This window comes from Vespa mandarinia, chromosome 1, assembly GCF_050613455.1.
Source record: "Vespa mandarinia isolate Hongniang chromosome 1, ASM5061345v1, whole genome shotgun sequence".
In the NCBI taxonomy this organism is placed as follows: Eukaryota; Metazoa; Arthropoda; class Insecta; order Hymenoptera; family Vespidae; genus Vespa; species Vespa mandarinia.
Genome location: NC_140810.1, coordinates 19,185,001 through 19,202,500, shown reverse-complemented (window position 1 = coordinate 19,202,500; position 17,500 = coordinate 19,185,001). Strand labels below are relative to the sequence as shown.

The following is a 17,500-nucleotide window of genomic DNA, read 5'->3' as shown; positions in this document are numbered from 1 at the left end:
GTACATATCGATTTCTTTTCGAAGAGAATCGATATAAATATTGTAAAAAAAAAAAAAAAAAAAAGTAAAAAGTAAAAAAAAACAAAGGGAGAGAAAGAAAAAGAAAGAAGAAAAGATCGCGCTTTTCTTGTTTTTTATTTATTTAACCTTTTCTTCTTCTTTCTTTACTTTTCTTTATTTTTTCTTTTTTCTTTTTTTCTTTTTTCTTTTTCTTTTTTTCTTTTTTTTTTTTAATCTTTTTCATCGTCCTTCTTCTTTACTTTCTTCTTCTTCTTCTTCGGCCGCCCTTGACCCGCCCGTCACCCTCGTAAAAACTATAACGATCATTTTAATTCAAATCCCGTTATCATAGATTATACAACCCAGCACGATTATTTCGCAAATTAATTAAAAGAAAATACGTATGTACGCACGCACACACACACACACACACACTCACACACGTATATATATATATATATATGTATATAATAATTTCTCTGGCAATATTAATTAGCGCGAAAGTTAGAGATATCGTAATTTTTTTGCTTTTATCCATCTTCTTTTTCTTTCTTTCTTTCTCTCTCTCTCTTTTTTTTTTGCTTTTTTGTTTGTTCGGCCGTTGAATTTCCTCTCCTTTTATTTTATTTTATTTATTTATTTATTTATTTATTTATTTATTTTTTATTTTATTTTATTTTATTTTATTTCTCTCTTTCTTGTTCTTTCTTTTTTTCTTTTTTTTTTTTTTCTTCTTCTTCTTTTCTCTCTATATGCACAACTTTTTCCTCATGTAAAATTGGAGGAAAGAGGGTATGAAAAGGGTCGAAGGGGGTTGGAAACGAAAGAGAAGAGTTTGTAAGGGGTCGAGCTGATTTCATATTCCGCATATATCATATATGATTTTAACGCTTCGCTCGTTCGGCCGTCACGTTCAGTAGTAGTCGACGTTGCGTAAAAAAAGCATACCAGCAATTTGATAATCCAACAGAAAGGAGGAGAATTTTGTTGCGTGTGCGAAGAAAATGTCGGACAGAGAGAGAGAGAGAGAGAGAGAGAGAGAGAGAGAGAGAGAGAAAGAAGGAGAGTGGTGAATGTTGCTTCCGACATGGAAGATCCTAAAAGTGTATTTTTACAACTTCATACATTGAACCGACCTCCACACCCCCTCGCCCTCCTCCTCGTCCTCCTCCTACTACTTCAAAGTTTTTTTAATAGTCATTGTTCTGTCGCTCGATTTTTTTTTTCTACTTTTTTTTCTTTTTTTAATTTTTTCTTGATTTTACACACATTGTACGCGCTTAAATTCGATCGCAATCGATTCGTATATTTCATCCTCATCAAAATGTATACATGGGACTTTGATAGTAATCGAATAAGAACGAAGAAATTATGTGATATTAGATATAACGATTGAATCTTGGATTTTACGTTGTAAAGGAAAAAAAAAAGAAAAAAGAAAAAATAAAACGAAAGAAAGAAAAAGGAAAGAAATTAATCCTTTCGTCAATATCGATCCTGTTTTTTCGTACTATTCTAATTTAGTGAAATCAGTTTGCTCATTAGTCTCGGACTTACGAATCGATATTACACTCACCATCTAAAAGACCATTAATTTTAAATCCATTAATGTCAATTAAATTTCCAATTCGTCAAATGATATTAAAACGTAGTGCCTCCCTCAATGCCGATATTACGATACTGACTCATTTCGATTTTATTTAATATCAATGATTCCTTCGGTATAAAAGATCTTTCCTTAATTAATAACAACGACAGGAATGCTTGCGTTAGGTATACGATTGAAAAGTATAAAAGAAAGAAAGAAAAAAAAAAAAAAGAAGAAAAGAAAAAAAGAAAAATGAGAGAAAGAAAGGAAGAAAAAAAAAGAAAGAAAATCTATATAAAATTCTTTTCGCTTATCCATAGCACGTGTTCTTTAATCCTTACCTCCATCAGAATCAGGATGCAGCGAACAAATTGATTGAATTTCTGTAATCTCTCTTCTCTATTCCGTTGCATCGAGGGCATCTCGAAAGGATCGTCGATAACGTCGAAAAGACGCCCTCTTGAAATCCACTCTCCGCTCATCCCTTAACTTTTCACGTCGTTTCCTCCTTTCGTATAATTTAGACTTCATCTCTTTTTCTTTTTCTATCTATCTATCTATATACACATATATATATATATATATCATTTTACCCCCCTCATCCATTTTTATTCCATTTGATTCAATTTCCAATTTATTTACAATTTTTCCATATCATTTAACATTTTTCGAAAGTATTCTAAATATTCTCTTTTTATAACTGTTATAAAATTTAAACAATTTCATTGATAATAATACATATGAAATATTTCAATTCCCACGATCTCTCTCTCTCTCTCTCTCTCTATATATATATATATATATATATATATATATATATATCATTCCATTTCCTCCCCACTTTTATTCCATTTAATTCCATTTAATTCCATTTCGAATGTATTTATCATCTCTTCGTAATATTTAACATTTTCAAGACTGTCCTAACTTGTTCTCTTTTTATAACTGTTATAAAATTTGAACAGTTTTCATGGTAATAATGAATATAAAATATTTAAATCTCACGATTTATCTCATTCTCTCTCTCTCTTTCTCTGTATATATATATATACACATACACACACACACACAAACACACACACATATTTCTATCTGCTTATCTACTATGCCATTCTATTCCCTCTACATTTTTATTCCATTTAATTCTATTTCGAAAACATATTTAATATCCTTCCGTAACATTTAACATCGTTAAGACTATCATAAACAGTTTACCTTTTTTCAAAGATAATAAAATTTCAACAATTTTCTCAATGATAATATTTATAAAATATTTAAATCCAAAGATTTCTCTTACTCTTTCGTCTCTCATTTATTCCCTTTTTCATATTCGTCTTGAATTCCTTAAATAAAAGGACGATGAAGATGAAGATTAAGATGAAAAAGAATAGAAGATTGAAGAAGAAAAAGAAATAAGAGGAAACATGGGGAATTATGTATGCACCCCTTATTCTTAACGCGTCAACAGGAACCATGGCCCCCTATTAAAGATCCCTTCGCATCCCTTAGCCCACGTCCTTTCTGTTCTCATGATCGTTAGCTATTAAAGCTTACAGGGTCGCTTCACAATTTGCATTCACATTCGCGTTCGCTTCTCTTATTCTTCTTCGTCTTCTTCGCTATGCAAACACATATCGTCGTCAATGAAACATGACGACTATAGACACACAGACACATATACAAGTCACGCACACATTATTATTCTTCCCTTTGTTTCATGAGAGCTTTATTCGTCCGTGGGAATGGGATACATATATACATTGGTCCTTTCGCAATGGTCCTCCATTTTGTGAGAATGAAGAAGAAAATAAAAAAGAATAGGGGGGAAAAAAAAAAAAAAATAAAAAAAAGAAAAAAAAGAGAACAAATTCACTAGCAGAACAGCCAAAACCAATTTTCTACTTGTCAATTTTCTATTTTCTTTCTTTTTTCTTTTTCATTCTTTTTTTTCTTTTTTCTTCCTCATTTTTATATCGTAATTGTTATTATTGCCTTTTAATAGACGACATTTTTGTTTTATCGTCATATGCGTGTGCATGCACGTCTCTCTCCCTTTCTCTGTGTATATGTGTATTGTGTGTATGTATATGTGTGTGTGTGTGTGTGTGTATGTGTATGTTGAATTGATACAAACACCGTAGTAGATGTTGGTTTCTTGTCGTATCATCCGTGTAATTAATTAGTCGCTCTTACGGAAGGATTCTTCGTTGGTTATTAAATTTAACGAAGTCATCGCACGTGACTCTTTCTCTTGTTCCCAGTTTCATCGTGTTAGCATAAACCAGAGTTAAATTCATCCTAGTCCTTGTCCAGAAATTTCTTTCCTCTCCGTTTTTCTTCTTTCCTTTTCTCTTTCCTTTTTATGTTTTATTTTTTTCTTTTTTTTTTCTAATATCATAAATATTGCCGCTTGTCCGCGTCGAATCAATGGATACGAAAGATTTTCAAATTGACGTTTGATTAAAATTTAAATTCTTTTCTATTGTTTTCTTCCTTTCTCTTTTCTGCTTTTTTTTTTTTTTTTTTTTTTTTTTTACTTATTAATCCCACGTTTTTTTTGTTGGTTTTAACGGGAAAAGAACAAAAAAAAAAGAAAAAATTCTTTCGTAATTTTTAACAAAACAAAATGACGTTTTTTTTAATATATAATAAAATAAATAAAAGTTAAAAGAAGAAGAAGAAGAAGAAGAAGAAGAAATACAATGGAAATAAAAGGGGAAGAAAAGTTATTTCAGAAATCTGTATGTAATTTGATGATGATAGAGTTTTAAGAGAAGCTTTTGGCCTCTTGCTCTAGCCTGAGCTTTTTTATGAGCTTTTCGTACTCACAAAATCCTTCGGTTGGTTCGGTCGGTCGATCGGTCGGTCGATCGGTCGGTCGGTCGGTCGATCGGTCGGTTGGTCGATTGGTCGTTACTGCGTCGATTCAACAACGTCATTTTCTCTCCCTTCTCTATTTATATCGAAAGGGCGAATACAAAAGCCGTACGAGATAATGCATGAGATATTCTGAGGAACATACACGAGTTATAAGACTAACTATACTCGGAGAGAAACTTTGTCCTCTAAATATCAAATTCTTCGAGCATCGATCGAACGTGACTCGAAATTTTTCTGATCTAAAAAGGAAAAACAAAAAGACAAAAAAAAGATAAAACTAATTTTTCAACTACTTTATAACCATAATTTGACGTTTATCTCATTCCAACTAAAATCGCTCATTCCGGAACAACCACCCTTTTCATCGATTTATTTCCCTTTTTTACGTTATAAATAATCGAAGAATAAAAAAGAATATATTAAAAATTTATTGAAAAAAGTTGAATATATATATATATATATATATATATATATATATATACGTGTATATACATATGTACGTAGCTAATATCTTTTTTAATATCTTTTTTGCACGCTTGTAAAAAAGCGACTGAAAATTTTCCTTATCTAAGAGAAACAAATTTTTCAATAATTTTAAATATAATTCGATATTTATCTCGTCTTCTTTCCCCTCTCCTCCTACTCACTCTCTCTCTCTCTCTTTCTCTCTCACTTTCTCTCTTTCTCCGTTTTACGTTATAACTAATAGAAAGGAATAAAAAAATATATAAATAATATATCGAAAAAAAATTCGATATTCATACGTATTTATATACTAGACGTCTATCTCGCTTGCAAATGTGATAAAAAAATTTTCTTATGTAAAACGAACGAATTTTTCAACTATTTTATAATTGTAAATTCGATATTTATTTTATTCCTTCGATAGCCCTCTCTCTCTCTCTCTCTCTTTATTTTGTAAATAAATAAAGAAAAAAGATATATAAATAATATATTGAAAAAAGTTCGATATATATATATATATATATATATATATATGATAGACGCCTATCTCGCTGCACGTTTACAATCACTCCTGCAAAGCAAATTGCCATAGTACAGGGGCAACGACGAACGAAGCGTTCGCAAGAGTTTAAATAAAAAAGGTCTCCATATTGCGTTATCCTATGAAAATAGTTTTATTGCTGGTCGACGAATATTTTCCAAAAAGTTTTCCGTCCCATCAAATTACAACGAAAATTAACGCAAGTTAATAATTTTCAATAGCGGTCCGAATCATTAACTTTGAAAATTCATTATTGAAAAAGTCATCCATAGTTATATCACCGACGACCCTGTTCGTTAGCGACATATTGACTCTCCCGTACGGTTAAAATTAATGAAACATTTTACGTCGTTTCGTATTCCATCGAATCTCGTTGAATGATATCAGGCCTTTAATATATGCCAAAACATTTCTCGTATTAATTAGCAATTAATGGGAGAACAACGAGGGATACGTACGAGATGCACTACACAACTTGTAATCGAGCTAATCCGTGCGACCAATCCTAACGTCGACCCAATTCTGGAATTTCAATAATGATGAATAATATATGACATTGATAATGATGACGATGATGACTATGACGACGACGACGACGACGACGACGACGATGACAACGACGACGACGATGACGATAACGATGACGATAACGATAACGATAACGATAATGATAACGATAACGATAACGATAATAATAATAATAATGATAACGAAATAATAGCAACGAAGAACTATCAAAAATATATCATAAATGAATCAAATGTGCAAATAGATAAATGCAGAAGGTGCAAACAACAAACGGAAATATAATATATCGGAATAACTGTTGAATGTAAATTACTGTTAGCCATGGAATAAACAGATAGACACGCACAAACCACAACCAAAATATTACACAAGGTATAATAATCGATAAATACAATTTGGAACGAAACGACGCACCATTGTATGAATACGTTATCAATATAACAATCATAAAAATAAATGATAACAAATTATACAAAGATATACGTATACACATAGAGATAATAATGAAATATAATTGATCGTGATCTTAGATTTACTCACTAACGAAATAAAATAGTATACGTCATTGACGTTTCAATATCTAATGATAGAAAATACAAAGCCGTGAGTGAATAGAAAGTGCACGTAATTACCATTAATGATATCTTTTAATGGGAATCTCAAACGAACGTTTAGAAGAAAAAAAAAAGGAAACAAAAAGCAAAAAAAAAAACAAAGAAAAAGAAAAACACATTAAAATGCTAAACCTATATATGTAAGTTCGCATGCACAAACATGCAAGTTTTCAATAAGTGCAAAGATAATATTCAAAGTTTTTGAGAAATATAGAAGAGAAGAATTTAACTTTTCGGTGGGTCATCTAATCATTCTAATATCTCAATAAACGAGAAAAAGAAATTTCATAATTTAATTAATATTATTAATATTAATAATAATAATAATAATAATAATAATAATAATAATAATAATAATAATAATAATAATGCAGAGGATACGTATGTAGGTACATTTTAATATTAAAGATGCTATAGTTAAAAGATGAAAAGAAGAAAAAAAAGGAAAAAGAAAAAGAATAAAATAATAAAGAAAGAAAGAAATAAATAAGTAAATGAAATAAAAAAAAAAGAAAAAAAAAAGAAAAATGAAAGATCACATCTCCTCAACTAGGAAAGAAAAATCGACTTCAAGTTTGATATGAAGAAAAGCGCAAACGTAAAACCAACGTAAGAGCTTACTTATCCTAAAAGCTCTCTCTCTCTCTCTCTCTCTCTCTCTTTCTCTCTCTCTCTCTCTCTCCTTTCTTGCAGGCTCGTCCATGTCTCCTTATCGTCGTTTCCGTTGCTTTTATTCCGTCAAAAGCTCTCATTTCTTTTTACCCGGCGTTTGCCGAACGGTACCATAAGAGAAAGGATTTCAAAGGATAATGGAGAAGAAGCCGTTCGCCGTTGTCCTTCCAAGATCGCACCATATCTCCGAGCTATTGTACGTCTAACAGTCTCGACCCTTTTACTCGTTTATTCGATCGATCGATTTAGACAGAAAACGAATAAGACCGTACCAACGCCTATAACTCCGAGTTTCCTCTCTCTCTCTCTCTCTCTCTCTCTCTCTCTCTCTCTCTCTCTCACTCTCTCTTTCCCACCCCCTCCCTTTTATCTGGATCGTCAGATCGTATGAACTCGATCGTTAGGCTCGATTCTATCTATCGAATTCTCTTCCCTTTTTTCAAAGGTAGACAGTAAGCTTATATGTGGGTCAACGATATATCTATATCGATCCATCGATGATGCACTCGAATCGTGTTACAGCGTCGTTATTTAAAATAAATTCTTCGATTAATAAAACGAGCCTTCCCTTCTTTATCTTTCTCTATCTATCTATCTATCTATCTATCTATCTATCTATCTATCTTTATCTCTCTCTCTCTCTCTCTCTCTCTCTCTCTCTCTCTCTCTCTCTCTCTGTTATTTCTTTTTATTCCCGAGCAAATAATATCTCCCGATTGGATTGAAGTTACAAGAAAAAGTTTAATAAAAAGAGAAATTTCGCACGTCTCCGACTGATATTAGTCACGAAGTGCACGTAAAAGTTTTTTTTTTTTCTTGGTTTTTTTTGTTTCCTTTTTTTTTCCTTTGTCTTTTTTTGGTTGTTTTTTTTCTCTCTCTCTCTCTTTTGTTTTTCATTCTAGTTATATGAGGAGGTCAGCGAAGTTCTTTTTCTTTTCTTTTTTTCCTTCCTTTCTTTCCCCCAAATGAATATATCTGTTCTTCTTTTTTTTTTTCTTTCTTTCTATTTTTTTTCCTTCTTTTTATTTTTTTTTTTTCTTTGTATTTTGTTTGCATATTTATACGGCGACGATCACATTTGCAATCAATATCATCATATCTGGTAAAAGAAAATTGCTATATGCGGTATATGTAATACGTTCTTTTTGTTTCTTTCGTATTTTGTTTTTGTACATTTTTGTCGACGACAAAAAAAAAGTAAAAAGAAAAAAAAGAGAAGAAAAAGGAAACAAAAGGGAAAAAAGAAAAAAAGATGAATCTAATATAGGTGCACGGTTAATTGCTCGTTCGTTTGCTATAAATTTTCATTTCATAAGTTTTACAGAACATTTCTCTCTCTCTCTCTCTCTCTCTCTCTCTCTCTCACTCTTACTTTCTGTCCCTCTTATGAAATATTGCAGATATCCGAAATCTTTTTCAATTCTCTCGTTGAGTATTAGCAAGCAATATTTTCTGAACTTAAGTTTAAGTAAGTTTTTTCGTTCAGGTTTTATTTGTGACACTTGTATCGCAGTGCCGATCTCAAAACACCCGTGGGAATTGGCAATGATACTGAAATACATGTCTGACATATCTCGATTCGGGTTATCAACGGTACGTGACCTCCTTACGGGCCATACGTTTTACTCGATGTTACACTAAACCTAGAAACGAAACGTATCCTGGTCTATGTATATTCCAGATTAGATTGTAGAATCTGTATACGAAAGAGCAACACGTACTTACTTACTTACTTACTTACTTACTTACTTACTTGCATTCTTACTTATCATACTACAAAACCTTACTTCTGATTTTCTTCCTTCGGCTTCATCGTATATCTTCATCCACTTACGTTTTACACGTTTCTCAGAGATTGCTATCGTCGAGTTTCATTCTCTTTGAACGTAAACATGACTATTTTATTACACCTTTACGAAATACCATTCGTAGAATATAACGTCGCGTGTATATATATATATACGTGCATACATATATTCATATATATATATATATATATATATATATATATATATATATATATCTTTTTTTTATTTAAAAAAAAAAAGAAAAAAATAATAGAAATAATATAATCCCTCGCAAAATTTATTTTATTCGCGTGTTTTCATTTTTCCTTTTTTTTTTTTGTTTTTTTTTTTCGTTTTTTTTTTGTTTTGGTTTATTAATGTTTCTTTTTCTCTTTTCTCTTCTCTCTTCTTCCTTTTTTTAATTTTTATTTTTATTTATTTATTTTTTCTTTCTTTCTTTCTTTCTTTCTTAAACGTTCGAGAAAAAAGAAAAATGAGAAAATATTTTTGCATTGCGCAGCACTTTTAATCTCTTCCGCTTCTTTTCCTTTTATATTTGTTCTTTTTTTCTTTTTTTTTTTTTATTTTTTTTTTTTTTCTTTTTCTCGTCTCTTTTCTTTTCTTTTCTTTCGGCCAGCAAAACCCGTAAATCTTCGATCGTGCCAAAAGTACGGGCGTACACGGTGGTGTCCCGGCTTTGAACCCAGGCGAATCTCTCCTCCCGTCCTCGTAAATCCCAATCAGAATTTGTAATTTATGAAGTGGTTTACCGCGGATCGTAACGATTTGTGAACGGTACACGCGTCGAACGATGAAAATGTCGTTTCCGATTTTGGACAATGGTACAGTTAATCGTACGGTCAATTACTACGATTTTGTTTCATTTATTTTCTTTTCTTTCCTTTTCTCTCTTTCTCTCTCTCTCTCTCTCTCTTTCTCTCTTTTTACCTTCCTTTTTTTTTTTTTTCTTTGAACGAAACGCAATATTATTGTTATTTACGTTACGAAACAAAAGAAAAAAATTAGAGAAATATTCATGGTTTGTTAATTTACGCCAACGGAGATAGATGTTGGTCGTAACTTTTTTTCTTTCTTTCCGGTTCTTTTTTTTTTTCTTTTTTTCTTTTTTTTTTTCATTTAACAGTCGTTCGTACCAATTCGTTTAACGTTTTGTTCCCTTTTCTTCTTCTTCTTCTTCTTCTTCTTCTTTTTTTTTTTCTCTTTCCTCTTTTAGCACATCGAAGAAGGACCGTAGTTGCAAGAATTAAAATTTGGAACGAAAAACGAGGTCGTTTCAAATCGTAACCACGGAATAGAAGATTCGTCGTGAAAACGCTTAAAACATGCCTGTCCGTCAGAAAAAGAAAGAGGAAAGTTAGAGAGAGTGAGAGAGAGTGAGAGAGAGTGAGTGAGTGAGTGAGTGAGTGAGTGAGTGAGTGAGTGAAAGATAATGAAGAGGTATTACACGAGCGCACGTGAAAACCACCGGGATTCACTTCCCTCCAACATCCTCTCTTACCTCAGTTTTATCAGTAACGTCGCATACTCGATTCTCCAATAACGAAACGACCCTTATTAATCCCAATGTATACACGTGTATATATATATATCACTTTGTAAACAAAATTCTTTCGTTCCTTTCAATTCATTCGAATTAATATCATGCGTTCGAAGAACGATACACGTTCTTATAACGAATTAAACTACGTACATATGTACACATACGTATCTTATTTTTTTTTTTTCAAAACTTAAAAATAGAACGATCTAATGAAATTTATTCGATCGTAATTAAAACATGTTAATTTCGTAATAACATAGAATAACGTTTGCAACGGATAAAAAAGGAACAAAAGAAGAAGAAGAAGAAGAAGAAGAAGAAGAAGAAGAAGAAGAGGAAGAGGAAGAAAGGAAAAAAAAAATAAATAAATAAAGAAAGAAAGAAAGAAAGAAAGAAAAAAAATAAATAATAATTCTAAACAATACGAGATCTTCGTTTTTCGCGCTTGACGACATATTTATATATATAATCAACATTCGCGTACGACCTAGTTTCGACGGCGGGATAGAGGGGAAGGTTTGAGGAAGAGAGAGAGAGAGAGAGAGAGAGAGAGAGGAATGAGGGTGGAGGTAGAGGTATAATGTCGTTCTCTCTTTCTCGTGCGCGCACGCTCGTCCGTACGGATTTGATGTAATTATTACGTGCTATTGCGGTCGGCAAAGCGATATTCGAAACCGGTGATGACTTTTGCCAGAGGGCTCCAACCTTCTCTCTTTTCCATCCTTCCATTATACACAGGGTGCTGAACAAACGTGAACGAATCGAGTTCCATGCGAGAGATATGCCAGTCTTTGCAACCTAGTTTCCTTTATATATATATATATATATATATTATACAATTTCATGCATAAGTGTTCGTGTGTGTGTATATATATGGTTCTCTCTCTTTCTCTCTCTCTCTCTCTCTCTCTCTCTCTCTCTCTCTCTCCCTGTCTCTCTCTCTTTCTCTGTACGTGTATGTGAGTGTGTGTATGTATTAGAACGTCGAAGGAAATACAGTATTCTTAAAACGGTGGATACATAGTTTGTCAGGTTCTTTAATGATTCGTTTTATGACACAAAAGGGATTTTTCTACGTCATCGTGTTTAAAGGAAGAAAAAAAAGGAGAGGGCTGTTTCATTGAAAAATACGTATTTTTCAAAGGCACACAATTTTGTTCTCTCTCTTTTTTTTTTCTTTTTTTTTTCCCCCACACGAATTACGAGAATTGTCATACGTATCTCTCCCTCCTTTCATTTATTTACGATAATTCGATTTATTTCAAAGGTAAACAAAATCTCGAGACATACGTGTGTACGTATTTACACGGTCGTCTCTCTTTATTATATATATATATATATATATATATATATATATATCGCTCATCTTTTATTTCTCTATTTATTTTTTTTTTATTTTCAATAAACAAACAAACAAACAAACAAACAAACAAAAAGAAAAAGAAAAGAGATTGTTGAATTAAAATCGTACGTATGATATATTTTATCCGTGCAACATTTTTGATAATTGACACAACAGTAAAAGGAAGTTTAATTTGATATCCGACGAGGGGGAGACGTCTGTCGAATAAAGAAAAAAAGAAAAAAAGAAAAAAAAAAAAAGAAAAGAAAAAAGAAAAAAAAAACAAACAAACGAAAAGGTTTCCACGATATCGAGCTCGAAATGAGGAAAGAAACAAACGAGACTTTCATGAGGTCGCCAATGAAATGCGACTTACGTTTCGACGCGTTCGAGGATTATATATCGACGTAAAAACTCTGTGGTAGGGTGGTGGGAGGGAAGAGGGATACTCTCGATAGTACGGGAAAGTCATTTGTAATTTATTATTATTAACATTATTATCGTCATTATTATTGTGATTATTATTATTATTATTATTATTATTATTATTATTATTATTATTATTATTATTATTATTATTTATCTTTTTATTTACAAATTGCATGTCGGTTAAATTTAAAACGATATAAAGAGAGAGAGAAAGAGAGAAAGAGAGAGAGAGTGAGAGAGAGAGAGAGAGAGAGAGAGAGTGAGAGAAAGCGTGGGAGTGTTCGTATGGGTTTACGATAGAAAGAGACAGAGAGAGAGACGAAAGCCTGCGGCGAGAAAGCTCCCTTTTAATTCCACTTTGACGCCGAACAAGTTAGACACGGTACTTTATGAATATGACTCGGACAGTCAGAGCAACTTAGTTTACTGCAAATTTTATCAACGGAGATGGTAAAGATTCTGAGATCTCTCTCTCTCTTTCTCTCTGTCTCTCTCTCTCTCTCTCTCTCTCTCTCTCTCTGTCTCTCTGTTTCTTTCTGTCTTTGTCTCCATCTCTGTCTGTTTGTCTATCTATCTCTATCTATCTATCTCTTTTTCCCTTTCTTTCTCTTTAACTTGTAAAGGCAAATCGTTTCGACCGTGAAACAGAAAGAGGTTCTTCACTGTGTGCAAAGAGCGGAAATAACGTCGATACGAAACTGCTTCCAAGAGTAGAACAAAGAGGAAAGAGCTTTTCGGTAACGCGACTTCAAAGTGAAGGAGATAAATCGAGGACAGGTGTGAGAGATGTCAAGTTAGATCTCTAACCGATTAAACAGATGGCAATGACGTTTCCTAGTAGAGAGTGGTTCAAACGATCCTTATTTCAAATTATTATTATATGTATATATATATATATATATTATAATGATAATAATAATAATAATAATAATAATAATAATAATAATAATAATAATAATAATAACAATAATAATAATAATAATTTTTCAATGAAGCTTATTAATTTATTAAGAACATTTCAAGAAGATATATTGCGAGCAATTAATAATAAGGTAGGAGATTAATTAAGAGAGAGAGAGAGAGAGAGAGAATGATTATGATGTTACATCGTAGAAAAATAAAAAAATAAAAAATAGTCTATACTTTTTTCCCATGTATCAACTGTATATACATACACACACATATATATATACAGGTGACATATATGTATATATATATATGTATAGATGTATAGATATATAAGAATAAAGGATGATTTACGATTCGCAGAATGCAGGAAGCAAAGGAGTATTACAGATGCGCAGGATAGAATGAATCGTCGGGAGGACCCGTTGTTGCGACAGCATCGCAGCCGCTTGCTGCAACTCGCCGAAGCTACCAACATCAAGCCCGGTCGTGGAAGCAGCAAGAGACGCGGTCAAAGACAATCCCATGGATTTTCACCAAGGTTGGTTAGATCTCCCTCTTTACCTCCGCCCTGCCTCACCCATCCACCTTCTCTCACTCTTTCTCACTCTCTCTTTTTCTCTCTTTCTCTCTCTTTCTCGCTCTCTTTTTCTTTTTATCCTTTTTTTTTCTTTTCTTTATTTCTTCTTTTTTCTTTCATCTCATGTATCCTCTAATTCGAGAGATGACGAAATGATAAGAAAATAGATTACGAAGATTCACTAAAGTAAAATATCTAGGATCGAATGACAAGTCAGTTTCTTTATGTTTCATTCGTTAACATTGACTTCGACAATGACACATAATATTTTCTATTTATATAAAATCGATTAGCGATTTTGTTTTGTCCGTACAATATGATCGAATCCGTGAAATTCGAATATCATTTAAACACGTATAAAATATTTACGGATTATTTTCGTTAGTTTTGTTATTTAAATATTATCGATATTTGTAATATTATGGATACATATATACATATATATATATATATATATATATATATACACACATATACATACATATATACGTATATAAATAAATAAATACATAAGTAAATACATATATACGTGGATCATCTTTATTTGTCGAATTAATTTGAAATATACGTATTTTCGAATCATTAATGAAATTATTAAGATTAAACGTTAATACATAATGGGAAAATGAATAAGATCGTTTGATCGATAAATAAATACAATTGATGTATATTTATTATATAACAATTTTTGAACGATATCAATCGAATAATATTCGATAATGTAAAATCGATAATACTTTTCGTTAGATAAACGTATAATGTTAGAAATCATAGTTCTATACACGTTTAGTACACGTTGCTCGTTAACTTTCCTTTTTCATTATACCCGTTAAATCGACTTGAACATTTTTTTCGAGTTGGCCATAGTGCTACAGAGAGGCAAGCCAGCCCGTTCGGTATAGTATCCGCATAAATTGGCTTACTGTAAACCGCCCACGGTTTTCACCGTTCTGCATAATTAACCCCCTTTAAGCTAACCGGTTACACGTGTGTGTATGTGTATGTATATATGTGTGTGTGTGTGTATGTATATATATATATATGTGCGCGCACACGTATATATGCGCGTTGCGTTAGTCTGTACGAACGCGTGCTTGCACAACGCTTTTAGTATATCTATCTACCACCAAGCTCCTCGCTTCTTTATTCGCTACCTCTCGTGGCTTTTGTCTCCCAGTTGGCGGCCGTTTTTTCTCGCATCCTGTATTCCACTCTATACCCTTGCGTCTCTAATGCATTTTGAATACGTTAGAAAAAGCCGTGACCGATGAATGAATGAATAGTCGATCCTTTTTTTTTCTTTTCTTTCCTTTTTTCTTTTTTGCTCCTTTCTCTTTTTCTTTTTCTTTTTCTTTTACACGCAAAATACAAGAGAAACGTTCCTGTTATCGATCATTCTTCCTTAATTAATCATAAACATCAAACGTTCCTGCTTACAAATTTATTAACAATATATTTATAATGTATACATGCTTTATATATATATATATATATATATATATATATATATATATATATATAGAAATTTATATATATTTACGATATACACATGTTTTCTATTTATCTCTCTCTCTCTTTCTCTCTCTCTCTCTCTTTATATATATATATATATATATATATATATATGTATATATTTATATTTATATATCGAAAATAGTTTTAACTATTCAACGCTCTTCGTCGCTCCGTTCAAATATTATCATTTATCTTTTTTTTTTTGTTTTATTTTTGTTTTTTTTTTCTTTTTTTTTTTAGCAATGGCGGCTCAAGTACAGGACGTGTTACACTTCAGGACATCGTTAGAAGCGATCCAGGTTACACGCCTAACATAGAACACTTAGTGTTCCCCGAACGAAAGAGCAGTAATCCGAATTTATCTGGAAACACCGATGGCTCGCCACCACCGGGTACAACCAAATCGAAATCCAATGCTCCAACTTCTAGTAGATCCAGACTCGTTGAGGTCTTTGCGAGACATTACTCACGAGGATCCTTGCAGGACAGTACGATTACCTTGAGAAAGAATCATTTGAATGTAAGTGTTAAGTCATTATTCTTTTCTACGTTATGTAAACGTACCGCTTTTATGTTTATCGTCATTTCTATATGAATTATTTTCTATTCGAAAAATTACGTGCCTTTTTTTATTATCGGACATGTAATAATTTATTTCTTAAGAATTAATTGAAATTATAGGAATGTCTATTAATTAAATTGAACAATCGTAAAGATTCGATTATTATTTATTATTAATTAAGTAATTAATTAATTAAAAATTGATGTAATATTTAATTGAAGTAATTTAAATGGAAAAACAAAAAGAGAAGAAAAGAGATAAATTTGATTCATTTGTTTCCTAATAAATTCTTTTTTTTCTATGATGAAAAAATTCGCATAACTAAAAAAATTTCAATCAAGGAACATCTATAATTATTTTATTAAATAGAATACATATGTATATATTAATGATAAATAAATCGAGCAAATAAATATAAGATTTAAAAGAAGTAAAGAAACGTTTATTCTAAAATTTTTCTATGTATTTTTTAATTGTATAATAATATTATTATTATTATTATTATTATTATTAATTAAAAATTGTTGAATGCTTAGTTGAAAAAATTTAAAAGGGGAAAGAAAAAAAAAATTAGAAAAGAGAAAAATATTAGATTCATTTATTCGCTGTCGAACTTTTTTCTGGTACACTTGACAAATCTAAAAGAAAAAAAAAAAAAAAAAAAGAAGAAAAGAAAAGAAAAAAAAAGAAAATTAACCGAGCGACACTTACGATCCTTTCGTAAGATATGTTTATATAATATATAAATAATAAATAAATCGACCAAACAAAAAATATAATATTTGTTAAAAAAAGAAAAAAAAAGGAACAAACATACGTTCGTTCTAAAATTTTAATAAAGAAAAGATGAAGAAAGAAAGAGAAGAAAAAAAAGAAAACGAAAAAGGAAAATAGATGAAAACAATAAAATAATATTAATTTTCATAAAATAAAATTATTTCTCATGGAACACCTATTGACAAGTGTTAGATATCGTTAGATGCCTATTTAATTAATTTGAGAAAACACTGAAGTATACTCTTTCGAATTATCATAGTTACATATAACGAACGATCTAGTAAGTAAATCTCTCTCGTGTTACGTTTCTCAAGTAGGAGTGATCTTCGATTCTCGGTAGGCAGGCAGGCAGGCAGGCAGATAGGTAGGTAGGTAGGTAGTTAGGTAGGTAGATAGGTAGGTAGATAGGCAGGCAGGAAAGCAAGCAAGCAAGTAAGCAAGAAGGCAGGTCGATGGACGAGTTCTTCACCGCGGTACGACGTTATGACCATAAGATAAAAATACTTTCATCGAAAAGAGTTGCGTAGCCGGTCGATTGGTTGGTTGGTTGGTTGGTTGGCCGTCTGGTTGGTTGGGTGGTTGTTTGGTTGGCTGGTTGGTTGATAGGTTGGTTTGTTGGTTGGTCTTTGCCGTAGCGTAGCGTCGCAGCCTTCTACGTGCTTGCTTATAACCGTATTTGGAAGTAGAGGCAGACCTCGCGTCGACGACGTACGGGAGAGGACTCTCCACTTGCGTATGAACGCGTTTAGGTCG

At 31.7% G+C, this 17,500-nt stretch overlaps 1 protein-coding gene across 4 annotated transcripts in view; it reads left to right on the top strand.

Annotated features, from left to right (window-relative positions):
- The window catches only part of RhoGEF3 (Rho guanine nucleotide exchange factor 3), a 153,884-nt gene that overhangs the window by 47,639 nt on the left and 88,745 nt on the right, over positions 1 to 17,500 (top strand). For all 4 annotated transcript variants that reach the window (XM_035879536.2, XM_035879534.2, XM_035879535.2 and 1 more), the window contains exons 2-3: positions 13,677 to 13,854; positions 15,649 to 15,928. In XM_035879536.2, coding sequence (XP_035735429.2) covers positions 13,718 to 13,854; positions 15,649 to 15,928 — 417 coding nt within the window. In that variant the 5' untranslated portion in view covers positions 13,677 to 13,717. The remainder of the gene's footprint in view (positions 1 to 13,676; positions 13,855 to 15,648; positions 15,929 to 17,500) is intronic.